The sequence below is a fragment of the Leptosomus discolor genome, chromosome 10, assembly GCF_034619465.1.
Source record: "Leptosomus discolor isolate bLepDis1 chromosome 10, bLepDis1.hap2, whole genome shotgun sequence".
Lineage (NCBI taxonomy): Eukaryota > Metazoa > Chordata > Aves > Leptosomiformes > Leptosomidae > Leptosomus > Leptosomus discolor.
The window spans coordinates 12,530,048-12,556,540 of NC_141400.1; the positions used below are offsets into that span (position 1 = coordinate 12,530,048).

At 41.4% G+C, this 26,493-nt stretch overlaps 1 protein-coding gene across 16 annotated transcripts in view; it reads left to right on the plus strand.

Moving 5' to 3' along the window:
- EBF1 (EBF transcription factor 1) overlaps window positions 1-5,305 on the plus strand; it is a 278,880-nt gene extending 273,575 nt beyond the window's left edge. For 12 of the 16 annotated variants that reach the window (XM_086471112.1, XM_086471113.1, XM_086471116.1 and 9 more), the window contains one exon: window positions 5,274-5,305. In XM_086471112.1, the coding sequence (XP_086327238.1) occupies window positions 5,274-5,305 (32 nt within the window). Of the gene's footprint in view, window positions 1-99; window positions 168-5,273 lie in introns of those variants that run through there. The other 4 variants (XM_086471109.1, XM_086471124.1, XM_086471110.1 and 1 more) reach the window with 1 other exon arrangement.
- Window positions 5,306-26,493: the final 21,188 nt, after the last annotated feature.

Sequence of the window (26,493 nt, forward strand, 5' to 3'; positions counted from 1 at the left end):
AGACCTACTGTTATGATAAAAACGAGTAATATTTCAGCTTACTAATACCATCCTTTTTCTTTCTTTCCTTTCTTATTCCCTGTTGTCGTCCTTTATCAGACCAGTCTTTTGTGGACTCTAGCAAGTACTCCACTGCAGGGTCTCTCCAGGGGCTGGCCTTCTCCTGAAGTACGTCACTCAATCTTCCCTTCCTTTTTTTCCTTTATCATAGTACACTTGTGCAGAAATCCTACTGAGAGCAAATAGACTGTTACAGAGCTTGGCACAAACCTTTGCCTTTCATAAATAGGAGGCACATTACAAACTCACAGCAGCATTTTCCAGTTTAACTCATACCAGGGAAAACATTAATTTCCACTGATTAATGTACTTCTGTGCCAATTAATTCCATAAATGGCACAGGGCCTTTCTGAGAACCTCTTCAACTTTTGGTATCAAGGGGCTGCTCCTTTTCTGCATCCCTTCCCCTCTCATTGCAAAGTATTGCAGCATTAGCACCTAAATACATTTTGAAGCATTGATGCAAGCTGAGGGAGTGACAGACAAAAGCTTGTCAAACTGAGGATGCTGCAAAGACCAGCACTGCCCATTTCATTGTTTGGTTCAACCTGTTCTACAACACTGTGCTAAACCTTCCTGTGTAATTACCTCACGATGCAGTAGTTTGCCGAGAGAGACATTTTCATGCTTGCTTAGACTGAGGAGTTTCCATAAGCAGATGCAGCCAGCTGCCTCCAACTGTGCCAGAGGTGGGAAAGGTACTGCCGTATGCGTTGTGCTTCCCTCAGACCTGAGGTCTGTTTTGCTTTCCACGTGCCTGTGCAAATTGTCCAAAGAGCATCGAGCAGGGACTAAAAGCTGTCATTTTTAAAGCTGTGTTCAGAAGGAGCTGTGCAGAGCAGGGGGAGCATAGTTCTGCAGACTCCACATATCACTACAGCCTCTGGAAAGAGAAACGCTAGGCTTGTGGGCATGATGCTGATAGCGCCATTAACAGCCAAAAAAATCTATATGCAGGCAGAGTGGAAGGAATTCATTCATAAAAGCTGGGATCTATTGTGACTGAAGGAAAGCATTGTCCTCAGTGCGTTTTGCACAGGTGAATTGTAAGGAGGAATCCTTGCAGATGTACGCACATGCACACAGAAATTGTGAAAATATTAGAAAGGTATAAGCAGAACTTGGGTACCCCTGGTCAGGTTTTTGTTATAAATACAGACTGCATCAGGAATAAAACACAACAACATTTTCAGATGAGCTGTAGTGTTTAGGAGATTAATTTTTGCATGTTTAAAAAATTAGGCACTGCCGACGTGCTACAAATTTTAACGGCAAGAGCTGAAAATGTTTCACCTCTGAATAAAAAAAAACACAAGAGGTAAGAGTTGACTGCTAGAAGCTTTTGAGCATGTTGATGTTATTTCTTCTCTTCACCTTGTCCCAACTTGCTGTTGTGGGTGGAGAGAAAAAGCGAGTAACAGGAAAAAGCTTTTTCAGGCGCTGTTTTTCCTTTCACAAGACACGGAATTCTCAGATTCCACATACTTGGTTATGAAAAGCAATTATGGAATGAGCTGTGAGCACTGGGAACAACTGGGGCTTGCTGATTGCCTCCTCATTGTGTCATATCCAGGTCTGTAATGCCCGGAAACCACACAGATCTGAGTGTTCCCTAATTTTTATTTAGCAATTCAATTTTCATAATAACAATGAGACACCAAGAGATGGTTCATTTCTAGGTTGTCACTGAACTTTTTGGTGAGTTAAAGACACAAAGCGTTTGGTCCCATGCCTTCTGATACCACCTGAGGCTTGTAATAATCACTCAGAAATGCACTGCCTGTTGTGCCTTACTGCTTAAATAAACAACCATGTATAAGGAGGCTGTCTTATCTCTCTTGGGCTTCTGGATACATCAGAAAGCAATCAAGCTTTTCTTATGTAGCTTAGATATCAGCAGAACTAACTGAAACAACAGCTAGGCTTATCTGTTATTCTCTTTGCCATGCAATTTTGTAAAACTCAAAATATGTTATTTCTGTAATTTACTAGCAGCAAATACAAATTAGTATGTAAGAGAAAAAAATAATGCTCATTGGTGGGAGTTTTTCTACTCTCTGCCCTCCCTTTTTGGAGGTGTTATGATCTCATACATACACTGTTTCACACTGATATATCTGTTTTCAGGATCAATAACATGCTACAACCGAGAGAATTTGCATGACTAGATGTAGCACTTACGGAATAAAAGTAGAGTGATATAAATGAAGACTCAGAAAGAATGGAAATATCAAAGCTTTTAGGCAGAAAAGATATCATTTGCCATTTGCCTTGTAATTTAATTCAGAATTTCAGAGCTCTTCAAAAACGATAATGCTTTGAAAAAAATGAGCTAAGATCTGCATCTGAACCATTTGTTTCCAATGGCAAAAGGTGCATGGCTGATATGTAACTACAGGGAAATGTCTAAGCCATGAAGGGAGGAGCTGCAGTTATGTCACCTTTGTTTGGGCTTTTACCCAGGGTAGACAGCTATGCTGTCCCAAGAGAGAAACAATTCTTGACCACTTTTTGGTGGAAACTGATTCGGTTTTGATGAATCTTTTAGCTTGAGAATTTTTTGTTGGACTACTATTTTGACATTTTATGAAGTATAGGTAATTTTTCTAAAGCAAAACAACATCTTGTTTTAAAGTTTCACTAAATTTAGAATTTAGAAAGGGCTGCAAAGGACAAAAAAGGTTGAAGTAGTATGCACAGAGGATTAATTATCCATCTGACACTGCTCAGTTGCTCTCATCACATGTAGGAAGACTCTATTCATTCCCATCTGCTCAACTGCTTGCTTATCTGAGCAGTAAAGGAGGGAACACTGTTGTTAGTATTGCTTTGCTCTGCTCTTAATGTACAGCATTGATGTCCAAAGCACTGCAGTCCCACCACTGTGTTCCACTAAACAACTGCCATCCAGAAATCTCCAAGTGCTTTACCAATAGGATAAAAATTGTTATCCTCAGGTGAGAAACAGAAACAAGTGAAATTGCTTGATGTAATACAATGAGCTAGGAGGAGAACTGGGACAAAAAGTGTGTCTCGGGTCCATGCCCACATGAGTTTTTCATATATTCAGATGCGGAAAATCACACTGTCACCCTTATCTGCAGGCTGTCGCCTTGTAGGGCTGCTACAACAGAATTACCTTCTGGTTGACTGTATCCATCGCTGCCAATACCTATTTTATTGATGCCATAGAGGTCTGTGGTTCAGGGTCCGTAGCTTGGCCCACATGTAAGGATCCCAAGAGCAGTGTAGGGAGCAACCACAACAGTGAGACCATTGCTTGGCTTGAGTTTGCTTCATTTTTCAGTCACATGTACCAAAGGGACAGCCCGGGTGTGAGTATTCAGAACTTGTTATTTGAGACAGCTGAAATAAAACCCTTTGAGAATTTTTTTAAACAAAGCTGCTGTTGTTTTACCCAGTGATGATTAAATCAGCAAGGATTCTAAAAAAAATGGCAATACCAAATTCATCCAGTGATTTGAGATGAAGGAGATGGCATAGCTATAGAGATAATATGAAAATGCAGCCTCAGAACATCTCCATAGTGCAGCCAAAAAAGCCCATGACAGGAAATACCTCAGCAAGGAACATCTAAGACACAGTTGTCTCCTCTATGCTACTCACTTGATTGTCTTCCTGTAGGGCTTAAAGCAACTTAACTCACCTCTCTATCCTTTTTATCCTCATTCTCCTTGAAGAGCTCTTACGTGGAGCTGAAACAATCAGTACAGTGATTCTACATAAAACCGTTGTTGAATGATAAATTCCAAGAATTAAAATGCTGCTGTATAGTTGCAACATGTCACCTCTGAGGATGGCCTCTTGCAAACATGTGGATGTGTTTTGCATTCTCGCCTTCTCTTCTCATTTTATTTCATTTAATCAGTGCAGTTTACTCGATCTGTTCTCCCCTTGCTGATTAGACTTGTAATTCTTGCACATATGGTGGTGTTTGTGGAGAAAACATTTCCCTCCTCTCCCCCTCCAACCCCATATCTGTGAGTCTTTTACTTTGGCTCTGTTCTTATCAAATAATTGCAGCTGTAATTAAAGCACAATGAATCAGCACCAGTCACAGGGTTGAGTTCTTCCTTAAGAAATTACATGTCCAGATGTCTGAGATGGCAGGCAGTTCTAGCATTTAAATAATGTGCCCATGAAGTGCCGCCAACCTGAAGGCAAATCCGTTTGCTACCTTTTGGCAAATAACTGTACAACTGGTATTTTAAAGATGCATTGTTTTTACTGTTTTAATCATAAACTTGCATGACTACCTCCTGTAACGATGCGCTTGCTCACAGTGTATCACTTGGTGTGTCTGATCTGCAGAGTCCCTGGTAAAGAGAGGGAGACTAAGCTGGGTGGAAGGCTGTACCTGTTGACTTTTAATGAAAGGCTCCTCTTTAAGAGAGGTGATGGTTTCATAGAAAATGTGGTTAGGAAGATAATAAAGAAATTCTGGTGATTCAACTTAGCCAACAAAGGAGAAGACATTGTAAATTAGCATTAACATACGACTTACTCAACGTAGTAGGTGAAGTCTGCTACAAGTGTAATAAAACCATGAGACACCAGTCTGCTAAACCATCAGTTAAGGACATATTTCAACTTGAAAACTGGATTTGAGACTTTCAGTCTTTATCTGAGCACCTGGAAATACATATATAAGTCCCAGGGTTGAACACTGAACTCGTAAGAGAAAACTGGCTTAGGAGGGTGAACGACTGTTGTGTGCCTAATGGAAGGAACACCCTATCAGGTCTGTAGTATTGGTGGCCTGTGGGACTCCAGCCGTTTTCTCATATGTGGAACAAGTATCTGCTTTACTTTTAAAAAAGTAATAGAGTATGTGGCAGTGGCTGGGTCAGGTTTAAGCCTCCTGAGTGTTTTGAGATTCTGAAACTAAAATCAGAAAATTAAATTGGGGTCTGAATCTGATGTCAGGGGAAGTGCACGAAAATCACAAATTTCAGCACTTACAGTTTAAACCACTTTCCAATCAGAATGAGGCTTCCTGTTAGTCCTTTGTTGTCTCTACTGGATGATAATTATATATAAATTTAATTCACAGTACAGCTAAGTACATTGCTAGTAAATGTTTGAAAGCTCTGAGTTTTTTAAAGGTCGCTTGATAATGCACAAAAGTAACTTTTTTCCCCCGCCCCTCTCTCTCTCTCTCCCTCCCCCCTACTCCCCTTTCCTTCTGACAGCTATATCTGGCATGATTGTTCCCCCCATGTGAAAGAATTGCCTTGAAGAATTTTATTAATGAAGAGGTTGAATTCTGCTTCAGAGAGAATCTGATACAAGTCCCAGAGTGGAACTTTTTACTCAGGCCTTTTTAAAAATAAAAAAGAAATAAAGAAGAATCTTACAATAACTGCGGATTTTTAAACAAAACAAAAATCACCATCCTTGCAAATATTGAAATTAACAATCTACAATTGCAAGGTGTTGATTCAAGTTGTCCATCCCAAATACCTGGGAGATATATTTATTGTATGTTGATAAAAAAAATCCACTTTTTTTTTTTTTTTTTTTTGCGGGGGTGGGGGCTTGCTTTTATTTCCTTCTGGGTTTTGTGGGTTTTTTTAAGGCTTGATTTAACTCAACACCATTTGTCTTTTATAAATCATGCAATTACACAAGGGACACTAGAGATGGAACTCCACATTTTTAATTTATGATTTATTTTTTTTTAAACTGTGTAAAGAAAAATGAAGTGGTGTCATTTACATACAAGTCTGTATGGGACAGAATAGAAGTGCCAGTTAGTTTTTCGTAGAAGAATTATGGCCATTTAATTAAGGGTCGGCTCATATAGGTTGCTTATCCAGTGGTGACTTGCTAATATGATGCATTTTTAATGTTATAATTAAATAGACATCACTCCCTAGAAAGCTGGTATTTTTGGATGATGAGGGTGGGATGAGGGGTGGAATTGGTAACCTCGAGCTTTAATATCAGTCTAAATAATTGTGTAAATAATGCAAAAAGAAAGTTGGTGAAGAGGAAGGTAAAGGATGCAAATAACAAACAGATTTTCCTCTTGAATTGAAAATCCAGTGCCTCGAGATATAATGCTAAAACTGCAGAATTAGATGAGCATGGCTCTCTTTAGCTTAGATATCAGACTCTTTCCCAACGAGTGGCCTTCCTGAAGTTCAGTGTCACCTGAGCTGTGCATAAAGTGCCGTTTGGATTTTGCATAGCCGTCCAAACGACACAGACTGTGGCCGCCATGCGTGGGGTGTTTTCAGCATAGCCCCTCTCCCCTTCACCTGTTTCTTTTTATGGGGCAGAATGAGAGCAGCCTCGTCTGTGGTTCTGCATCCTCGCAGTCTAAAAGCACACGTTTTCCTCAGCCTCCCACTCGGATTGTTCCTCTATCAGTCGACCCTCTCAGTTTGTATCATAATGTATTAAGCGACAGGTAACTGCTTTTGAATAGTAAATGGAAACATGAATTTTGGGGGTGGGTGGTGGGGCTGTTAGGAAGGTTTCAAATCAAAACCATAGCTTCTGTTTTACAAAAATTTTGCTATCATTGTCTGGGAAGTGTTCTTAAAAACTATTAGTCAAAGAGGCAGCAAAGCTCTGAAGATGCATTACCTGATATTTTTTCTTTGCTGTTGTGTTTTGTATGTAGTTATAAATACTGTAGATTTTTTGTGATTTTTTGCCAAAGTTGTTGTTCTATTTATACATTTTAATGTCTTAAGACAGTTTTTCAATATCACAAAAAAAGAATTTTACTGCATATTTTGCAAAAAGAGCTCACTACCTTTAGCTTGCACATACTTGCAAAATTAATTAAAGAAAAAAAAAGCTTTTTGTTTCTGTTTTTTGTTTGTTTGTTTTAAAGGGGATTTTGTAAAATATCCATATAAATAATGTATTTATCTTTGGAATTTGTACATTGCTTTTTATCCCCTACCAAGTTTATTTTATTGTGTATGTTTGCTATGTGAAAAGTGCTGATTTGTTTGGTCATTCACCGTTGTATTAGCTGTTTAAATGTGATTTAAAAACATTTCATTTATAGGTTTTTTTTAGTATTGTTTAAAACCATGCTTCCATTTTTTTTTTAATTTCCACCCAAAAGCCATTGTCTATTTTTGTATTATTTGTAAGTTAAGAAGTTTTTTCCAATATATGGCAAAAAGTAGCATATTATTCTTGTAGCATTTAGTTATGTAGATTTAAAAAAAAAAATGTATCCTTTGCTTTTGAGGCTTAACAAAAACTAATGCTGTTTTACTCTATTAATATGCATGGGATTTCTCCTCTTTGGAGTGACGCATTTTTGTGCATTAAATATGGGGAGAAACTTCATAGAACTCAATGAAAATACTTTCTTTCTTAAGTCTGCTTGTATATTTCTCTGTCTTTCACATAAATATAAACCAGCAGATTGGATGCCTTAACAATGCAAATCATACTCATTTCACTTGTACATTGTACTGTGCACCAGAACTGTCAATCATCACTAACATTCTAAGAAAAAAAAAAAAAAAAAGAATTGAAAAGCACAAAAGAACTGTTTTGTTACCTTAAAACAATATAACTTTTTTCTAGTCAAGCAAGAAATCATTTACAACGATGCTGCAACTGTGCATGCTTCCTGTATGAATTTTGCAATGGTTTTCACTAGAATGTCACAGTGTGATCTTTGGGGGGAAGGGAAGAAAACAGGATTTTTTTTTTCATGGTGAGAAAATAAAAGAAGAGAAAACTGGAAAATGTGAGAGACATCAGTTTATTGCTTCTGTGTATTCCAAGCGATTATTCTAATTCACATAGTAAGCAACAGCACGACAATGTAATCAAATTTAAAGCCATATTTTGTCCAGTGACACCATCAATTACTCTTGTAGAGCTCCACTCAAAGTCATAGCGATTTTGACACCAGTGTTAGCCATCGATGTTTGTAGTCTTCTACGCCAGTGTCCAAAGATCCTTTGACAATGTGCATAATTTTGTTTTGTTGCAGCTATTTATTGTGATCTGATGAATGGGAATTTCTAAAAATCTCCCCTGCACCACCTTATCTTTTACAAAGTAAAAGATGCAGCTGTTTACAGAATATGGCTTTAAGTGGAAACATTCAGATTTCAGTTTTAACAAGGTGAAGCTTCACAATGACTGGATTGCATAAAGTATGCCTATTTCCTCACAGTTGTACTAGGATGCAGCTAAAATGAAGTCATCTCTGAAACTACTAACCTTTCACCTTCTTATCTAAATCTTTTTGAATAGACACACACACTGTACAGTTCTATTGTTAGAGAAACTAACTACTGTAGAGATTGTTATAATTTTTTTGCAGAAATTCAAGCTGTAAAAACTTTTCAACTTTCACAATATTTAATTAAAGTTACTTCCTGTCTGTGAATACAGCTCCTAGTTGTGTGTTTATTTTTCTGCTTCTGCTAGCTCATGCATGAGAAAAAATAAAATACAGAAGCCAGAGGCTACTGAATTGTCTTTCTGAAATTAAGGAGAAGCAGAAATTCATGGAATTATACAGTGGAACATGGCGAATGCTGGTGCACTGAAACTCATCTTCCTCTGTCATTAATAGATTTCAAAGGATCCTCACTCATAATGCTGAATGTTCATCCTGTTATTATTACTTCCATTATTTTAGGCTATTGATTGCCTGAAGGGCCAACGTGTTTTTCTTGCGGATTTCAGGAGTGTATCTAGCTTTATGTACCCAGTTGCAAAAAGCTGTCTCTCTAAACACAGTGATCATAAAGTACAAGACAAAGGCGTACTAGATCCAGTGCCAGAGACCCAGGGAGATTTGTTTTCATCTTGATATTAAAGTCGATGGCAACACATGGTCTTAAGTGACCTGCTCAAGGCCAGCTCCAAGAACTGCATCAAAGCAGGTTGAGCTGTAAGTAGCTCCTTGACTTGACCATGAGGCTCCTATAAAGTGTTTCCATTCTTCTATCCTTCCTAAATGACAAGTCCATCAGCTGCTAAATTGGTTCGAGGCATTTTCATTTCATTCTGTACTCTTCTGGCAGGAGAGGACCGTAAAGAGCTTTACCTCTGGCACGTGGAAAGTTGATATAATGGCACTTAACTGGGCCTGAAGGGTGGCTGTTGTACAGAAGACCTGTATGGGGACAATCAAAAACCTTTAAACACCTCACCTAATGCAAGGCTGCAAGCATTTCCAAGATAGGAATAGGGACATTGGGGTTGCAGTTTAAATTAAAGCTTACTTTAAAAAATTAAATTTGGTGAAAACATAGGCAACTGGAAGTGGCTTCTTGCAATGTAAAGTCTTGGATGTCTCTTAAATGTTAGCAGATCCACTCCAGCAGTTGTTAAAGAGATCTGTTGGCAAAGTCAGACCCCAAATGTGTTTATGCTGTCAGCACAAGAGATCTGTTTCTTCTGCCTGAGATAATTCTCCTGGTTCTTTTACAAATGGTGTGAATATTGGCAGCTCTCACTGCAGCCGAGGGCTCTATGAGTGCTCAGCTCACTAGGAAGATGCTGGGTCACATGTAGCCGAAAAGCAGTCTCAAAGATTAAATATAATATTAGGCAACCTGTTCTAGGTGCAGCAGAACCAGAGCTCTGCTTCGGCCTTTTGGATCCAATGAGAATGTTTTTGTCTGAAATTTAATTTCAGCCACATTAAAAAGAAGAGGGAGGTGAGGGAGATAAGATAGCATGAACCATCAGGCTTCTAGTTCAGACAGGTGCTGAAGGAGAGGCTACTAGTCAGCCCCAGTGATGTTCATCTGATGATCCCAACTGGGATCACCTGGGTGACAGTACTGTATTAGATGCTGAATTGCTTTTTTGGTGCCACAAAAAAATCCTCCAAAGCCCAAACCATGTGAGGACCAGTTGCAGGGTGCACATTCAGGTATGGCTGCAGTGAGACACGTATCCCATGATGGCTCATATGCTAAAAGGGAGAGGAGTGTCTTCTGTCATCGCACAGAGAACATGCAGGCATGGGGGTTTAGGGGAAGGTGTATGAGGGCATAGATTATGGCTGCTCTCTAAACTGGTGGCTTCTTTAATTTTTCAGCAACCATAGTAGTCATTTTGACTGAATAGTTTGAATCTGGCGGTGGGATTGGTTGTATTTTTGTATGGGCATGCCTCTAATTTTTTATTTAGTTTAAAGAAACCTCAGCAAAATGAACTACCTTCCCTGCTGGTTTCCTGGCCTTGTCTGTGTGTCTGCTTATTCCCTTTAGAGTCTTCTCTACAGGCTCTTGCCAGAGCTTCTCCATGTAATAATTTACATAACTCTGCTTAGCATCAGAGCCCATGTATCTTCTGCCACTCCATGGGTTAGCTGAAGACCCATTTCATTTTATGCGCTTGATATCCTCAGCTCCTTCCTGTCTACTACCCTTCTTCTTCAGCCCTCTTGTAAACACATTGCGCTGCTGCACTAAAGATGTGTTGGAGGCCTCCCACAGAGTCCTGGCCCCCAGCTCAGCTCCAGACTCCTCCAGTTTCATGGGACAGAAGTTTTTGGACGAGCTTTAGCAAATGCACATTGCCCAAGCTTTTTCAAAAATGCATCCACTGCATCTTATTTCCCCTCATTACCGTTTTAGGGAGGTTGTCACTGAAGCCCATTCCTCTAGTACATAGAAAACATTATACAGTTTTGTTCTGCACCAGCACTGTGCTTTTGAACACCTTCTCACCTGTGTTATTTGCCTGTTAAATATATAGCAAACAAATGCTGCTGCTACAGTCTTTGCTTTGCTGTACTAAGCAAGCCAAGCTCTTCTGCTGTCATATTTAAGAGAGCTGACCTCCTTTCCAGGGAGAATCCCAGTGGCTTTTTTTTCCAGTTCCATATCACTCTGTACTTTTCTCACTTGGGCCTGAGTGCTTGTCTCAGACAGGGAGATGTGGGGGTTGCTTGAGGACCGTCCATCTCATCATCTCAGAGCTGTGACCATTTACTTGCTTAGCTCCAGCCACAGCAATATAACAGAAGCAGCACTTTCTACTCACTTCTTTTTTTCCATTCACAGACATATTTCATTACTGTTGTACTAATAAAAATGTGCAAAACCTGCCCGTGAACATTTGAAGTCCGCTCCATACAATAAGACCACATCGCAGAGATGCTGCAAAGTAGCCTGACATAGAGCTTCAGCAAGAGACTTGATCAGTTTTGTTGCTGCCTCCTTGCCCACCCACCAGTTGTACTCCATGTCATTGCCACCTCCCTGCCTGCCCCCACCACTGTTATCTCAATGGGATGCTGCCTGATTTGGGCCTCATTTGACATCTTTGTTTCCTCTATTTCCCAGAAGGAGCTGGCTCTGGCATCCCTTTTCCCCAGCATCTAATGCTGATATTTCAGTAGGGGAGGGCAGGTCAATACTTTAGATAAATAAGTAATAGTTCCAACTCCACAGACCTGTTCTCTCTTCCTCTCCTTGGTGCCCTTGAGGATACAACTAGACCAGAGCTTATGGCACTGCTCCAACATGATTGGCAGGTCATGTGAAAGAGCACACATCTTAGAAAACGAATATAGTCATTCCAGGACACGCATGCCAATGACTACCCAGGTCACAGCCTAGCAGCAGGGACTGCAGTTCTAGGTGGCTTTTTTTTGTGTAGGCCTACAACAGGAGCAGCAAATACAATACTCTAACACATTTCATTCCTTATTTCCAATGACTGACCCAAACTTCATCACTAACGTGGATGCACATTTGAAAATCTCCATCAGAAAAACTGTTCAGATGATCACCTAACCCTTTCTTGAAACATGTAGCAAACTCTGTCCCACTTCAGCCAAACTCTGTTTTGTATAAGGGGGAAGAAACTGTTCACTTCCTTTTTCATTAAAGTATATGAATCCCTAATTTTCCCACTTCTATTCATGTCAAAGTGTTGTCTTATACTGTAAGCCCTTACAAGGGTTTCAGTGGGTTTGCAGCTGGTATACAAGAGAGACTCATCATGTTGTGGTAATTCACTGCAGTCTGGCAGCTCTTGACCATGTGTATGAAAGCGGCAAGGACTGATTATGTAGCTATGTACATCTGTGCTCCGAAGGGGCACAGGTTATCTGGTTGAGAAAAACCTCAAGATAAATTTGCCAGTGAGAACACCTAAGTGACTCCCTGTAAGAAGGTGACAGCTCCGCTCAGACCTTAGCTCAGGAGGCACAAAAATGCAGACATGTGTGTGTTGAGGTTGGGAAACCGTGTGAAAACCATGGCAAGCTCTGGGAAGAAAGTCCCAAGATAAACTGTGTCATAAAAGTTCACTTTTCTGCAGTGTTTAGAGGAAAGGGGGGCACAAACATTATACAGAGGCTCATCTGGAAGGTTGTTGTGCCACAGCTTTCATCTTTGCTCCCTCCCAGACCCATACCGCCTTCCCCCCCCCGCCTCCCCCCCCTGCCCCCCCCGCTTTGCACAAGTCCTGCCCGCTGCCCCCTTGCCCACTGCCCCTGCCATGAAGGGCTCTGCCTTCAGCCTCATTTCCACGGAGCATTACTCACATTGCTCACATTGCTCACCATCAGCCTGCCCCAGGCACTGCCTCGCTCCCCCACCTCGCCACCATTAACTTTGCCTTCAACCTCTGCTGCATCATTGCCTTCTCCTGAGGGTTCCCTATTTATATAGAGGGGAAAATGCAGTTGCTGGGACTGGAAATATTTTGTTACCTTTCTCTACTTAAGTGCGAGGCATTTTTATCTGTGCTCTCTGGAGACTTATGCTACAGTGGGACTGATTTTATCCACTTACTCAATGCACTTTAGTTCAATAATGATTACAGAACTTCTACATAATATATTAGGCATAGCTGATTTCCCAGGGTTTGTAGCCCTCTATCTCCCTAAGCATTTAAAAAGGAATCTCTCTGTGATAGTATGTTATGAATGATACACTCCTCAGCAGTCGTGATGTAAAAATAATAGCAGCAGTGGGCCGGGAAGGAAGAAGAGGCAAGCATTCGGCTGGAAAATGCCAAAGCCTGTGGATAATACAACCCAACAGCAATGACCTGCTTTGTTCCTTTTATAACTGCTCCTTAGCCCATCAGCACCACTTGCAATCTACAGAGTTCAGGCAAACCAGACCAGATTCCCAAACCCTCCCTCCACTTCTTTACCCAAACTGAGTTTTTTTGGCAATTCACCAGCTCCATTGCAAGGCTGGGATGACCTGGTCTCTCTTTCTGATTCACTCTCTTGTGGTTTTTTTAAATGCAAGCTGAGCTCTTTGGCTCGCTCAGCTTTGGATTTAGCAGCCTGGAACAGGCCTGTCACAACCAGCACACCCAGCCCTGAGGTGCCTGATGTGATCGCAGAAAACCTGCAAGATGTTTGTTTTCTTCAACAGCAAAAGGAGTAGTAATGTTTGTGGTCATGGTCTCCTTTACACCTGAGGGCAGACTCTGTGGCCCTGTCACAAGAAACCTGGTCCTAAACTTTCCTCAGCCTGAGAGGCTTTCTGTGCACATCTCCCCAACCCCAGAGGCTGCAAGGCTTCTCCATCCTCTGCTATCCCAGATGCTAGCAACCCTCTGCCTGTGTTTTTCTCCATCTGCCCTCCCTGGCCCCCTCACCCCACTGCTCAGCACTCTGATGACAGAGGACATCCAGCTCCTGTCCATAAAGCCTAAGACTGGCTCGTTCAAAGCCCATTCATTTGCCCCAGGGGGTTTTCCACACTGGACTGACCACCTTGAACCAAGCGCCCTGCTCATCTTATTGTCATCAGCCTCCCCAGTCGGTGGTGATGGTGCTCTTTTTCTTTTTTTAAACATAAAAGCCCCATTTCACTCAGTTTTCCGATAATCTCTTAATTTCAGTAATGGCTTTTTGCAACAAGTTCTGCAGGTTTATTGCTGTTACTCCCTTATTTTCTCCTTGTTCAATGGGGTCTGTGGCTGCTGCAACTGTTACTGCCCGATGCGAGCAGCCCTCAAGGGGCCGGGGACGGCTGGGGCCAAGCAGGGATGATGCTGCCTCTCGCCCAGCCCCAGCAGAGCGACAATGGGCAGCTCCCACCACGGCTGCAGCCCCACTGTCACCTGACTGATGTCAGAAAATCACACAACGAAAGTTGCTACCAGCTGCCAGCTGTTTCAACGGTTTTAATCGCAAGGCGGGCTGTAAGATAAATAAATAAATAAAGCCTATGAAGTGACAAAACAAATGGCCTGGTATCGGAGACAGATTTGAAGCTTCTGGCTGCCTTTGTGGGAGAGCAGCCTGCAAGCTCTCACGCTCCCTCCCCCAAATAATTAATTTATCACTTAGCAGCGCTGTGGCTCTCTGGAAGGCACTTGGCTTTTGAAGGTGAACCCCAGCCCTCTGGAGGGGCCCGTGGGTCTGGGGAAAGAGGCAGTCGAGTGCTGGAGTCTACAGGTGAACCGGCAAGATCGCAGGAGGATTTATGTCAAACTACTTGAGCTACCATGAGCCAGCACACGCTATTTTGTTCCACCCTCACAAATCACTGTTATGCCCTTTCTCTTTAAACACTATGGATCAGCTATAACAACACTTGATATTTATTTTATTTCAACTATCACTCTGATTTGTCAGGTGTATTTTTTATGCACAGCAGGTGTACCCTAATGGGGTTAGGGAATAAACAGAAAATTGATGGGCTTACACACCCATTAGCTAATGGATTACTAAGCAAAAGGGACTCTGTTTAACCCCACTGCACTTAGCCCACTGTTAGGAGGGATGTTAAAGACTATAAGCTAACACTCAAATGTCTCTTCTTGGACCCAGGGGAAGAGAGCTCAAACTTTAATGCATCGCTTTTGATAGGCAGGTGAATGAATGTGGCTATCATTATGCAATCATGCATCTCTGGAACTATTTATCAGCCGCGCAACATGCCCCATGAACCCTGCGTGCTCCTGCCCCACCACACTGCAAGCCTGTCACTGTGGTGTACAGAAAGGGTTAAGCAGGATGAAATCCTCCCCCCCCCCAAGACAGAAGTGATTCCCACATCCCACGTGCACAAAGCATTCAGAAAACACAGAGCTGCCACCGTGAGTTCATGTTCCCATACCCCAGTACTACACACCTTGTATGTTAGCAACACACTTTTTTGTACAAAGGCCTTGTGTCAAGACCAGCTTTAATCAGTTATTTCAAGATAGATGTGCCTCGTTAGCATCAGAACAATGCAATTACTTCCCCTCCTCCTCTCTCTCCAAATCCCAGGGTTTTATTGGCCTATTAATGGTTTGATTTGTTGTTGGTAGAAACAAGAAAGATTCCAACTCATTGATCATATTATCCTACAGATATTCAGCAGAATAAATAAATGGGATAATAAAACCCAAACCATACGCTCAAAGGTTATGTTTTCTAAATCCTTTAGTGTTCTGCATCATAGTTTATGTTCCCTTTCAACCACAAATACACAGTTCAGTGCAGTACATGACAGTTAAAAAAGGCCTATAATGCTAAAGGTTATATTTGCAATCTTTTACCATCTTTCTCACATGGAAACAAGTCACACTGATCCTCACTGTCCACAGATGCAATAAGGAACAACCTTCTGACATAGGTGTATAATCAAAAGCCAATTCGAAAGGAGCCTTCTGTAAATATCAACTTGATTCAGGCATATGCATGGTTTGCTTGAAGCACTGGAAGAGTCCTGCTGACTTCAATGGGATGACCCATGCGTTTGAAGAGAAATAGGTGCATGCATGCAGGAGAGGTGAAGGTCAAAGAATAAAAAAACAAAAGAAAATATAATTTGGTGTTGCTTTCCTCTAAGCAGTGACACAAAAACTCACAGCTAGGGGCAAGCTACGGTCCCTTTAGTTTTCTTTGTGCCTTCCTGTTCCTGGGGTGCTTTCAAGTGCCCCTTACATTTATCTCTGGAGGCCCATGTGGGTTGCAGAGCTGCTCAGATAGTGCTCGGAGGGATATGGCATGGCCATGAGAGAGAGGGGATGTGGCACTGATTGTGGTCTCTCTGGGCTTTGCCTTATTGCTGGTCTCTTCCTGGAGCTGGGGAAAAGGAAAGTGCTTCAGGCACTTGACAGACCAACAGATGAGCTCTTCACTTGGCTTAAGAGGGATGCTCTAGAACATGTCACAGATACAGTGGCAATGACAGAAGACTCTGGGACTTCAATATGATCAAAATGACAACCCTGATCCCTCCTTACTCTAGAGAGCAGTGGTCAAGCAGAAATCTACTGATGCTCACTAGAAGACGAACTGGTCTGTTACCAATCCAAAATGAAGCTCCAAAGGCATGATGTGGTTCAAATGATGCATGAACACAACTTTAGCTCTAGGTTGTAGATGCTGTTTGGAGATGGTTTAATTTATGCTAGAATTCATCAGCATCAGTCTAAAAGGCTGGAGCAGCATAGCAACAAGCTTGTTAATTACTAAGCAATTATTTTACTCAACTTTTAGACCAAGGGGATACCCAAAATATCTGCATCTGTTTCATTTTGAATTCTTATTGTTCCTTCCATGCTGTAGCTGAGGTTATTTTACAGCAGCTGTCAGTCATAGCAGTAACAACTTCCACAGTAGCAGCTTCCATTTGGCAAGCTCACTATACAGAAAGTGCTGTGATGGCGTAGAAGGGGTTTCTTTCTCTTTCTTAATATCATCTTCCCCTAAGATAGACTATCTTGCCCTCTCCAGCAGAACACACTAGGATCACACTGCAGTTTCTGACTGCTGCTTTTAAAAAGGTGTATCTGTTTGTTTCTATCAACACATTTCAGCTCCTCTGGCATGCTGTCTTTGCAGCTCTAATAGAGACACTTCACATGTAATAGGGTCACACAGTGATCCTCACGTTCGATTCCATTCCTATCACCATGTTAAATTGAAACAATGTGTGTGTATCAGATTTCTGCAGTGCAGGGAAGCTGTAGCATCTACAAGTTTTGTGATGTGATGAAACTAATGATTTGGATTTTTGTTTTCTTGGTACCACATTCAGCTGGTGAACTCTTGAAAATACACCTTACCTCATTTTCTGTCTGTCTCTTTACCTCTCAAGAGCTTTCACCAACAGATCTACTTTCATGCTGGAAAAAAAGTAATTCTATCAGTAATTTATGGAAATTAGAAAACTGATTAGCATAACGCTTCTACTTGTGATAGTGGGGTTACAAAAGTGGGTTGATAGGTAAAAATGATCTCCTTAGTGATAATTAACTTTGATCTCTTAAATAACTGTTAACTTTCATAAAGAAGGAGAGTACAAATGACATTTGCATCATGGCAACTGTAAAAAGGCAGAACATAACTTTCATTGGAGATTACATGATAAGCTCTGTTCTCAAAGAAAATATACTCATTTCAAAGCAAAATGACATGAATTGTCAAGGACTGTTGGGTTTGTTCTTGTATCCTGTGCTAGCCTGAGTGCACTGAGATGAGACATTGCATATGCTTGTGTGAGCAGCTCTGTACACCCATGTAAATGATATGTATTTACCCACTAGGAAATGACAATGCATGCTCTGCTTAGCACTTCTATGAGACCATTCATCCAAGGACTTCCAAGTACTTTACAAACATTAATTCATTCTGACTATGTGACTGTGAGGTAAGTAAATATTAGTCTTATTGCAATATTACCGGGAAATGGAGAGACACAGCAGCTAAGAGACTTACTCAAGGTCAGTAGATTATAGCCCAAATGCCTAGCTGCTAGTCCTGTGAGCAGGCATGGTCTCCTGGCAAAGCATATGTCTTTGGACACTGGAGGTTTACTATGCGCTCCTCAAACTTTGCTTTGAGTACTGTTTTGAAAATTTTCCCATCAATACTCATCTCTGAACAATTGCACAGTGCCTGTTTGGGGTTGGATAGTCCTACCACCTCCATTTTACAAATGGGAAACTGAGGCAAGGTGGAAAGAAAATCCAAAGTACTCACTAGATGTGAATATCCGGTCTGAGAAATCAAGACTGCCCAGCAGTTTTTACAAGACCCTCCCAAGCTGCAGTTCCCAGGTTAAGCCAGAAGATAAGCAGTTATGTCTTGAGTTTTATGGACTCATTAGAAACCAAGTCATCAAGCAAAACTGGAGTCACAAAGTTCCACTTGAATTTAACGTGCAGGTAAAGGAGATTTTTTGAAGCCCAGTATACCAGACATTAGTTGTGAGTCCTCTCATAATGGACCTCAGAAAGATTTACACAGGTTGCTGGGGTTGAGATAAAGATGGTGTAAACCAGAAGTTACGTATGAAATGAAGTGTGTATCAAGTAATGCACACACACTCACACATAAGGAGGCTAGATAATTTTAAGTAGTAAAATTGAAAGAATATATTAACATATAAATCCTTAAAGCTGGACAGCCTCTGAATTTTTCAGTTCATAGAAATCATCTTAGAACCTTTCTTGCACACTTAAAGCTCCTGGCACACTGTCTTGTTGCAAAGAAACCATTGCAACATCTCAATATCTTTCTTCACTAGCTCCTCCAGATAGAGAGTATGCTGGCCACTCTGAATCATTTTATCCTGTCATCTCTCTTCCTTTGATATGCATGAAGTTAAAGGGAAATGGCAGTCTCCTAATTTCTATTTCCACCCAATGTCATGGGAGAGAGGAAGGGGGAAAAAAAAATCACTTTTTTTAATGCAGCTTTTAAAATAGAAAAGCAAAAAAAAATTTTTTTACAGCACTTAATAGGCCTCCCTTGCAATTTAAAAACTGATTTTTCAGGAGCTCATATATTCAAATCTCCAAAGTCTATTTGAAGGCACATCTGAAGGTGCACCCTGCAACCTGTGTGTAGCAAACTCTTTTGAATCTTGTCCTTGAAACAAAAATTAGTGCCCCATGGGAGTTCAGCAGTGTAGACAACCACTAACTGCAGAATGACTGAAAGCAGAGCTGAGAGTCCTTGCAGCTGGGAGGGAGAAGGGGATGAGAGAGCGAGGGAAGATGAGAAAAGCCTTCAGGAGCCATTTGGGAGACAGTCACTGGGAAGAAGAAAGAAAGACATGCACTAAAAACAACAGAAACACAGGTGGAAATGGCCTACTGGGAAATCAGGCTGTCAACAAACAAAAGCCGAAGGCCAGAAAGCAGTTTCAGTAGCAGCCCCTGCTAACAGGGCTTCAGTGTTCAGTAAATAAATTAGCAGCAGCTTTGACTGTTTGGAAATTAGTAGCGACATGATGAAAGAAGCAAATGACTTGCTTTTATCTGGAGTGGAAGCACTAAACTTCCAAAGAAATCCTTGCCTGTATTAGAAGAAGCAGAGATGCTTATATCAGCTTAGACTTGCACAACAATAATATCAGGAAAGTTTCATTTCATTTACCAGAGGCTCAGAACTTTGTTTGCAACTAATGAGACCTGTGTCCCTCTGGGCTGCTTCTGACAGCATCTCTCCTTTGAATAGTTTATCACTTAGGAGGTAGAAGACAGACAGACAGACAGATACCTAGATGTTTGAAAAAAGAAGAAGAGTTGAGACATTAGATCAACTCTTCAGTTATTGCAAACTGGGAAAACTCCTTTGGGAGAAACTCCAGTGATTTACTTCTGTTGAGAATCTGATCCTGTTTAATTAAATGGGAACTAAATGAGGGGCTGAATAGTAAACACTTCAGCACGTGCTTAAGCCTTCAGCATATGCTAAAGTCCTATTGATTCTGTTGAGATACAATTTGCTTAAGCACTCCTTCCCAGTAAGTGTTCCTACTGAATCAGGGCCTCCGTTACTGGAGTTGAATGTTTATTGTGTCAGAGTGGGCTCTTTTCCCACATCCTTATTGCTTAGAAATATAGTTGGGCAAGGAGTAACTTCACCACCTCCAAAGTGAGCAAATATTTACATAAGCTATGCTGTGTGCGCTTGGTATGGCAACATGTCCAGGAGGCAAGCTTGCACTCGCCATGGAAAGCAGGGATGTCTTGGGTAGTCCTTCGGTCTCGTGGGCCCACTCCACTGTCCTAGTGTGTGGGTCCACATAAAATTTGAAATATGAACTTTGACGCTAGCACGGACAGCCCAGGGCTGTGTCTACACTGCCTTTGACAGATGACAACAGCCTCTTCTGTATCTATTATCCATCAATTTGGGAGCTGGAACTGGTATGTGAAAACACCACAAAATGCCAAATCTAAAGGATCACAGATTCACTAAATAGTTTGGGTATTGAATCTGCCCTTCAAGGCAACACTAGTTTTGTCTCTCCTGAAACACCTGGCTGTTCTGAGACTCCACTGACAGCTAGTAGCCTCATCCCAGCTCTCCTGGAAGACCCTGAGTGCTTTCAGCTGAGAAGTATCACAGTCTCTCCTTCACATGCCAATACCAGTGTGGCAGGATCTCCTTCCGCTGTGCCTGGCTCATACAGTTAGTTCTTACCACCATGAGAGGTAAATTAGCTAGCATGCTTCTAGACAAACTGGTCAGTAAATAGTGGCATCCCTCAAGGATCAATACTGGGACCAATACTGCTTAATGTCTTCATTAATGACCTGATGATGGGGTGGAGTGCGCTCTCATCAAGTTTGTAGATGACACCAAAGAGCTGGGGGAGCGGCTGATATACCAGGTGGCAGGGCTACTCTTCAGAGGGACCTGGACAGGCTGGAGAAATGAGCTGGCAGAAATCTCATGAAGTTCAACAAAACCAAATGCAAAGTCTTAGTATTTGGGATGAAATAGCTTTATGCAACAATACAGACTGCAGGCTGACTCTCTAGGAAGCAGCAAAGAAAGCCAGCTGCGTCCTGGGCTGTATTAGAAAGAAAGCAGCCAGCAGGTCTAGGAACGTGCTCCCCTCTGTTTGGCACGTGTGAAACCACATCTGTAGTGCTGTGTCCAGTCTGGGGTTCCCAGTTATAAGAGAGACATGGACATGCTGGAGCAAATCCCAAAGAGGCCACAAATTTAATTGAGTGCTGGAGCTGAGAAACTGAGGGAGCTGGACTTGCTCATCCCGGAGAAGATGAAGGCCAGACTGTATTGCTGCCTGCAACTGCCTGAAGACAGAGTCAGATGCCTCTTGGAGGTGCACAGCAATAAGACAGGAGGCAATGGATACAACAGAAGGAATATCAAATACAAGGAAGGGTGGTTTTTGTAACCGTGAAAGTGATCAAGTATGGGAGCAGGTTGCTCAGAGAGCTTGTGTAATTCCCACCACTGGAGGTGCTCAAGACTTGGCTGAACACAGCTCTGAGCAGCCTGATCTAATGGAACCTGCTTTAAGCAGGGCCTTAGACTAAATGACCTCTGTAGTCCCTTCCAACCTAAATTATCCCATGATTCTATGGAAACAAAATCTGACAGAAACAGTGAAGATTATGTGGAAACATGTAACAAGTGGTACAGGTCTGTGAATGGAAGCTCAGGCCCAATTATATTGAGAATTTAAGTAATTAAGGCAGATATAACATAGCTGTTTTTTTGGCAAATTGTTAGTTTAGTGCTACGCATGAACTCAATAGGAAAGCTGGAGTTGCATAGCCTGCATAATAATACAATAAGGTAGACAAAAATCTATCCAACAGCTAGGAACCAATGAGTTATCATCAATGGTTTTATGTCAAAAGAGAGATAAGTATCAATTGGTCTCCCACAGGAATTGATACCGGAGCCAGTATTAATCGATATACTCATTAACAGCCTAGAGAAGAATGCAAATTCAACAGCCACTGGATCTGGAGAAGATTCAAAGGAATGGTGGGGATGTGGCAAAGGAGGGAGGTGGTATATAAGAAATAGAATTGTAGTCAAACAATGTGTAGATTTTGTCAGGTGAGTGAGAAACTTTTAATATTTTGTATATTCAGGGAAGAATTTTACAGATTAATATAAAATAAGGTGGGGATAGTGCTTAAAACCACCTTCTAAAAGCCCCAGGTTAGCTAACTGCTAATTTCTCACACCATTGCAAAAGAATGAGACAGTGTATGAGTTTTAATCCATTAAAAGTCCTGCAAGACCATGTGTTAAATTGACACTTAGCAACGTGCTTGATGTCAGGTGTGAAATACCATAGCCAAATGTCACAAGATATTTTGATTAAGAAAGAAGATTAGAAGAGAGTCACTAAAATTCTGCGAAGACTGGATTCAAACCTAGCCTATGTACTTCACACTGACTTTGATCAAGGAAATTAAAATATTTAAGCCTGTGGCAGATGAAAACTGCACTAATGATCATAATGGGACAAGATTTGACTTCGTAGGGTTTGGTACGGAAGGTGATACATATAATGCTATTTTCCCCCCATGTTTTCCTACACCTTCTCCAATCTTAGTCCTGGGACTTTGATGCATGCATATATATATGCACATACATATAAATTTGTTTAAAGATCACGTTGCTTGGTGAAGGTGTGAGTGAGCTGACCCATAGATACTAAGCACAAATTGCTATATTAATCTAAAATGTCTTCTGTATCACACAGGTCAGAGCACTTCCCTGCATGGGGATCTCAATTTTGGGGTTTTGGAGAATATAGTAAAAATTTATTCTGGATCTCAAGCCTTCATCTGGAGGATGCATGACAAGGATTCATTTGGACAATGCATGACATCTCTTGCCCGAATGTTGATAGTGGGTCTATACATTCTCAACCTGCATTGGCTATGTTTCACTTTGTAGCCTGCTTGCCTCAGAAATATTTTTTCCTCACATAGCTGCCCGGTGGTACCATTTAACTCCATAACGCATTATAACTATCATTTTTATAAAATATGCTTATAAACTAGGAACTTATATTACTCCCCTTTAAACCTATGAAAACTCCCATGGACGTTAATGCAAGCAGGACCTGATATTTATTCATCGAAAGCTAGAACCGTGTGATGGAAAATAAGAAATCTTTTAAGCCACAGTTCTTAAGGGTATGTTGCATGGTGTTTACTGTTCAACACATCAGAGCCTCATAGCCATATTAGTTGTATGAATGGGATAAGATTACTTGGGCAATTTTCCTCTACATTAAAAACAAATCGCAGCTAAACCTCTGCTAGCTCCATACATTTTAAATTCCCATTTTCTCTCACTAGAACAGAAAAATAAATACATAGATAGCTGACCAAACTTAGAAAGTGTTCAAAGCAATCAAGTGCAAATTCCCTCCTGTTAAAATGTGAACAAAACAGAAAACCTTTGACTGAGAGGTAACTTCAGAGATAAGTAGTTAGATAGATGCTATAGACAACAAGACACAAACAAATTAAATCTATTCCACTGAAACAGTGATATAATTTCCCTCCAGAGACTATCTAAGACTGACAAAATAAACAAAGAAATAACATGTTTCTTAACTTGTGAAATGTGACAGTCAATGACAGATAGCAAAACAAAACTAAACAGTGCTAGAAGTTCTTAGCACAAACATGCTGTTTGGAGATGATGCAGCTCTATTTTTCTTTGACCTCAACCCCCTAATAACCATACTTTTTCACACCTCCCTCCTCTGAGGTTTTTCATCCTCTTTCCAGCGTGGCCCTCCTGTTTAAGAAACACGCTACATGTTTATTTTGAGGGACAGACTGGTGGTGGAAATTAGCACATCTGGGGAAGTGCGAGCTGTTAGTCTGGGACTGTAACGACACCTCTGAAGGCTCTTTGCCCGACAAAGCATGCAGGGACATGCTTCAGTTTGGCTTTGATGGTAGATAAGACCTTGTTAAATGTTGAGCACATACTGCAGAGCTTTGAAGGTGCAGGCTTGGACATCGGTCTTCATTTTAAAACGTTATAGATCTGGGGCCAAAGAAGGGAGACTTGGTCCATGACCTGCTTGGTCATCAGGAAATTCTGCCAACTGAATTTTCAGGCTTTTCACAAGGACCTTTTCACAAACCTTTTTAAGGTTTCTGATCAGTTCTGAGACTTCTGTATCAGGAATTGTGCTACCTAGCATAACCTAATGACTTCACAAGTCCAAAAGAATTATCCTGAAAAACAGAGAGTAAGAGAAACTTCAGGCACTACTGAGATGGCCATAAAATAAAAGCAAGCTCTAAAGATAGAAGCAAAAGCATGAACAAGCCAAAGTGCAGTATAGTGCTAATTTTCATGTTACTCATAGCAATCATTTTTCCATGAACAATCTGTGTATGTCACTTACAAATACCTCATTTGTTCCCCATCCTTCATATGCACATAATAATCCTTTCACTTTATTTTAGTTGATAGTTTGCCTTTAAAATGTCAGGTCTTTTCCCCTCTAAGTTGCAAATTGCTTTTGTGCCTAAAAGTTTATAACTGAAAGTATCTTAGCTCAGAGCTGTACAGGGGCTGATGATGGAAAATGGATCCTTTCACTCCAGCAGACAGTCACAAACCAGTCCAGGTCTCCAACTACAACCTTCTGCTTACTGAAGGTGGGGTTCATCCCCAGAAATCTGACTTTAAACATCTGATTTAAGCAGCTTCCTTGCTAGCCACTTGACAAGCAGCAGCTCCAAAGAGCAGGTCACCTAGCCCACATTCCTCAATACCTTTATTTCAGCCTAAATAACTTGCCAAGGTCCCACAGGAGGCTCTTGTCAAGCAAGACTGTCCCCTGATTTGCAGCACTGGACCATCTCTTCTCTCACTACTGCTTGAAAAGACTAGCAGGGAATCTGGCCTTTGAACGGTCAAAAATACAAAGTTTCCTGTTTCTCTTCAGAAGGTATTTCGAATATAAAAAACCCCACAGAACATGAAATATGAAGTAATGTAGAAACCACCACACTGGTGGAAGGAAGGTGAGAGTGAAGCCAGCAGGTTCACTGCCTCTTTCTGAACGGCATTTTGTGGGTGAGTGGTGGTCCGAGCTATGTTTAGAGAGCTGAAGATGGGCTGCAGAGCAGTGTGAAAGATGTTGCATGTTTTCAATCAAAAGTTTTATGATAAAGCTGCACGGTGGTCTCTGGGAAATTACGAGGTTTGAAAGTGGTGCAGCTTTCTCAAAGTTTCGGGGCCGTGGCAGCGCAGGCCAGCTTTGCAAACAAAGAACACTCTCTTTTCATCGTTCTCAAGAGTGACTCCTATCAGCCTGCCTTCACTTGAAAAAAAAAAATAATGAAAAACATACAACATGAAACAGAACAGCTACTCAGTAAATCACATTTTGGACTGATTTTTCAAGGGTGCTGGGTCCAAGAGGCTTCCATGGACTTTAGTGGAGCAATTTGAGTTTCAGCATCCTGGGAGCCCCAGCACACAGGGCTGTTTCTTCTGCCACTAAAGGGCATCCACTGTACATTTTAACTAGATTTTCTGAATGTGTCCTACAGCCTGTCTATTTCAGTGTTAAATAATAATTCTGAATTACATAACACCACATTCCTTTCTACCCCTCATCTGATAACAATAACAAGCTCTGTATCTCAGAGACTTGCAGATTTATGTTGGCACTATTGGAAATACTAACACGAACTGAATCTCTTCTGTGTTCTCAAAGACTAACAAACACCATTCATTTCCTACAGATTAGTTTCAACCTAACAAGAGTTTTGTTGAGCCCCAAAGAATATTTCATTTATTTAGATAATGCTAGTCGCTTGCTTATGAGCGTCAACTCATTCAGTAGGAAACAGACTTGTTATAGCTCAGTATTTTTTAAAAAAGGGAGAAAAAACCCTCAAACAGCAACCTGGAGATGGTATTTAATACTCAAAAACCAGCGTATCATTATGATAAGAGGATCTATTGCTGTGAGTAATGGAGGTTTAATCCACAATGGTACAGATACACTTAGAATAAATATTTAATGGCATGTTTTGCGAAGCTGAAGCATGTTCTAACTCCTCCATCCAGTGATTCGTTTTTGGTACCATCGCAGCACAGGGTGTATATTGCATCAGTATGCCAGGAGGCATACTTGCTTACATACTTACTTACCATGAGTAAGGGTTACTGCAGAATGTATGATATTTGTGCAATAATTCGGTCAGAGTTATTCCCTGATGGAAGCAGACAAGTGACTGTTTGTCTGCATGGCCACGATCCCACCACATCATGAAAGAGCATGTCCACCCCTCTCCACCTCTCCAGCCTGCCCACATGCTTACCTTTTGGGTCAGGTATGCAAAGCTCATACCAAGAGGATGGCATGAAGCCAGCCTATGATATGCTAGGGGCAGGCATGCTTCCCTCCTGGGAGAAATGCTCTGCCAAGTTAGTGGGGAGGGCCCAGAGAGAGGAGAAAAGAGGCATTTGCTGCACTTTCTTTGCTCCAGCAACTCTTGTGCCAGATGTATTGGTCACGGGCCAGTCAGCTGCATTTAGCTGATGGGACTGAGCGGCCAGAGAGAAGCTGCTGGGAGTATGGGGCTGCCAGCACTGCAAAGATGAGGAGTATTATGGGCTCCAAAGGCCAGTTAGCCCCCCAGTAAATCTGTCTCGGTTTACCCCTTCCCTCTCCTGAATCTTGAGTTTCCTCTTACTGGAGGCTTGGGTTCTCA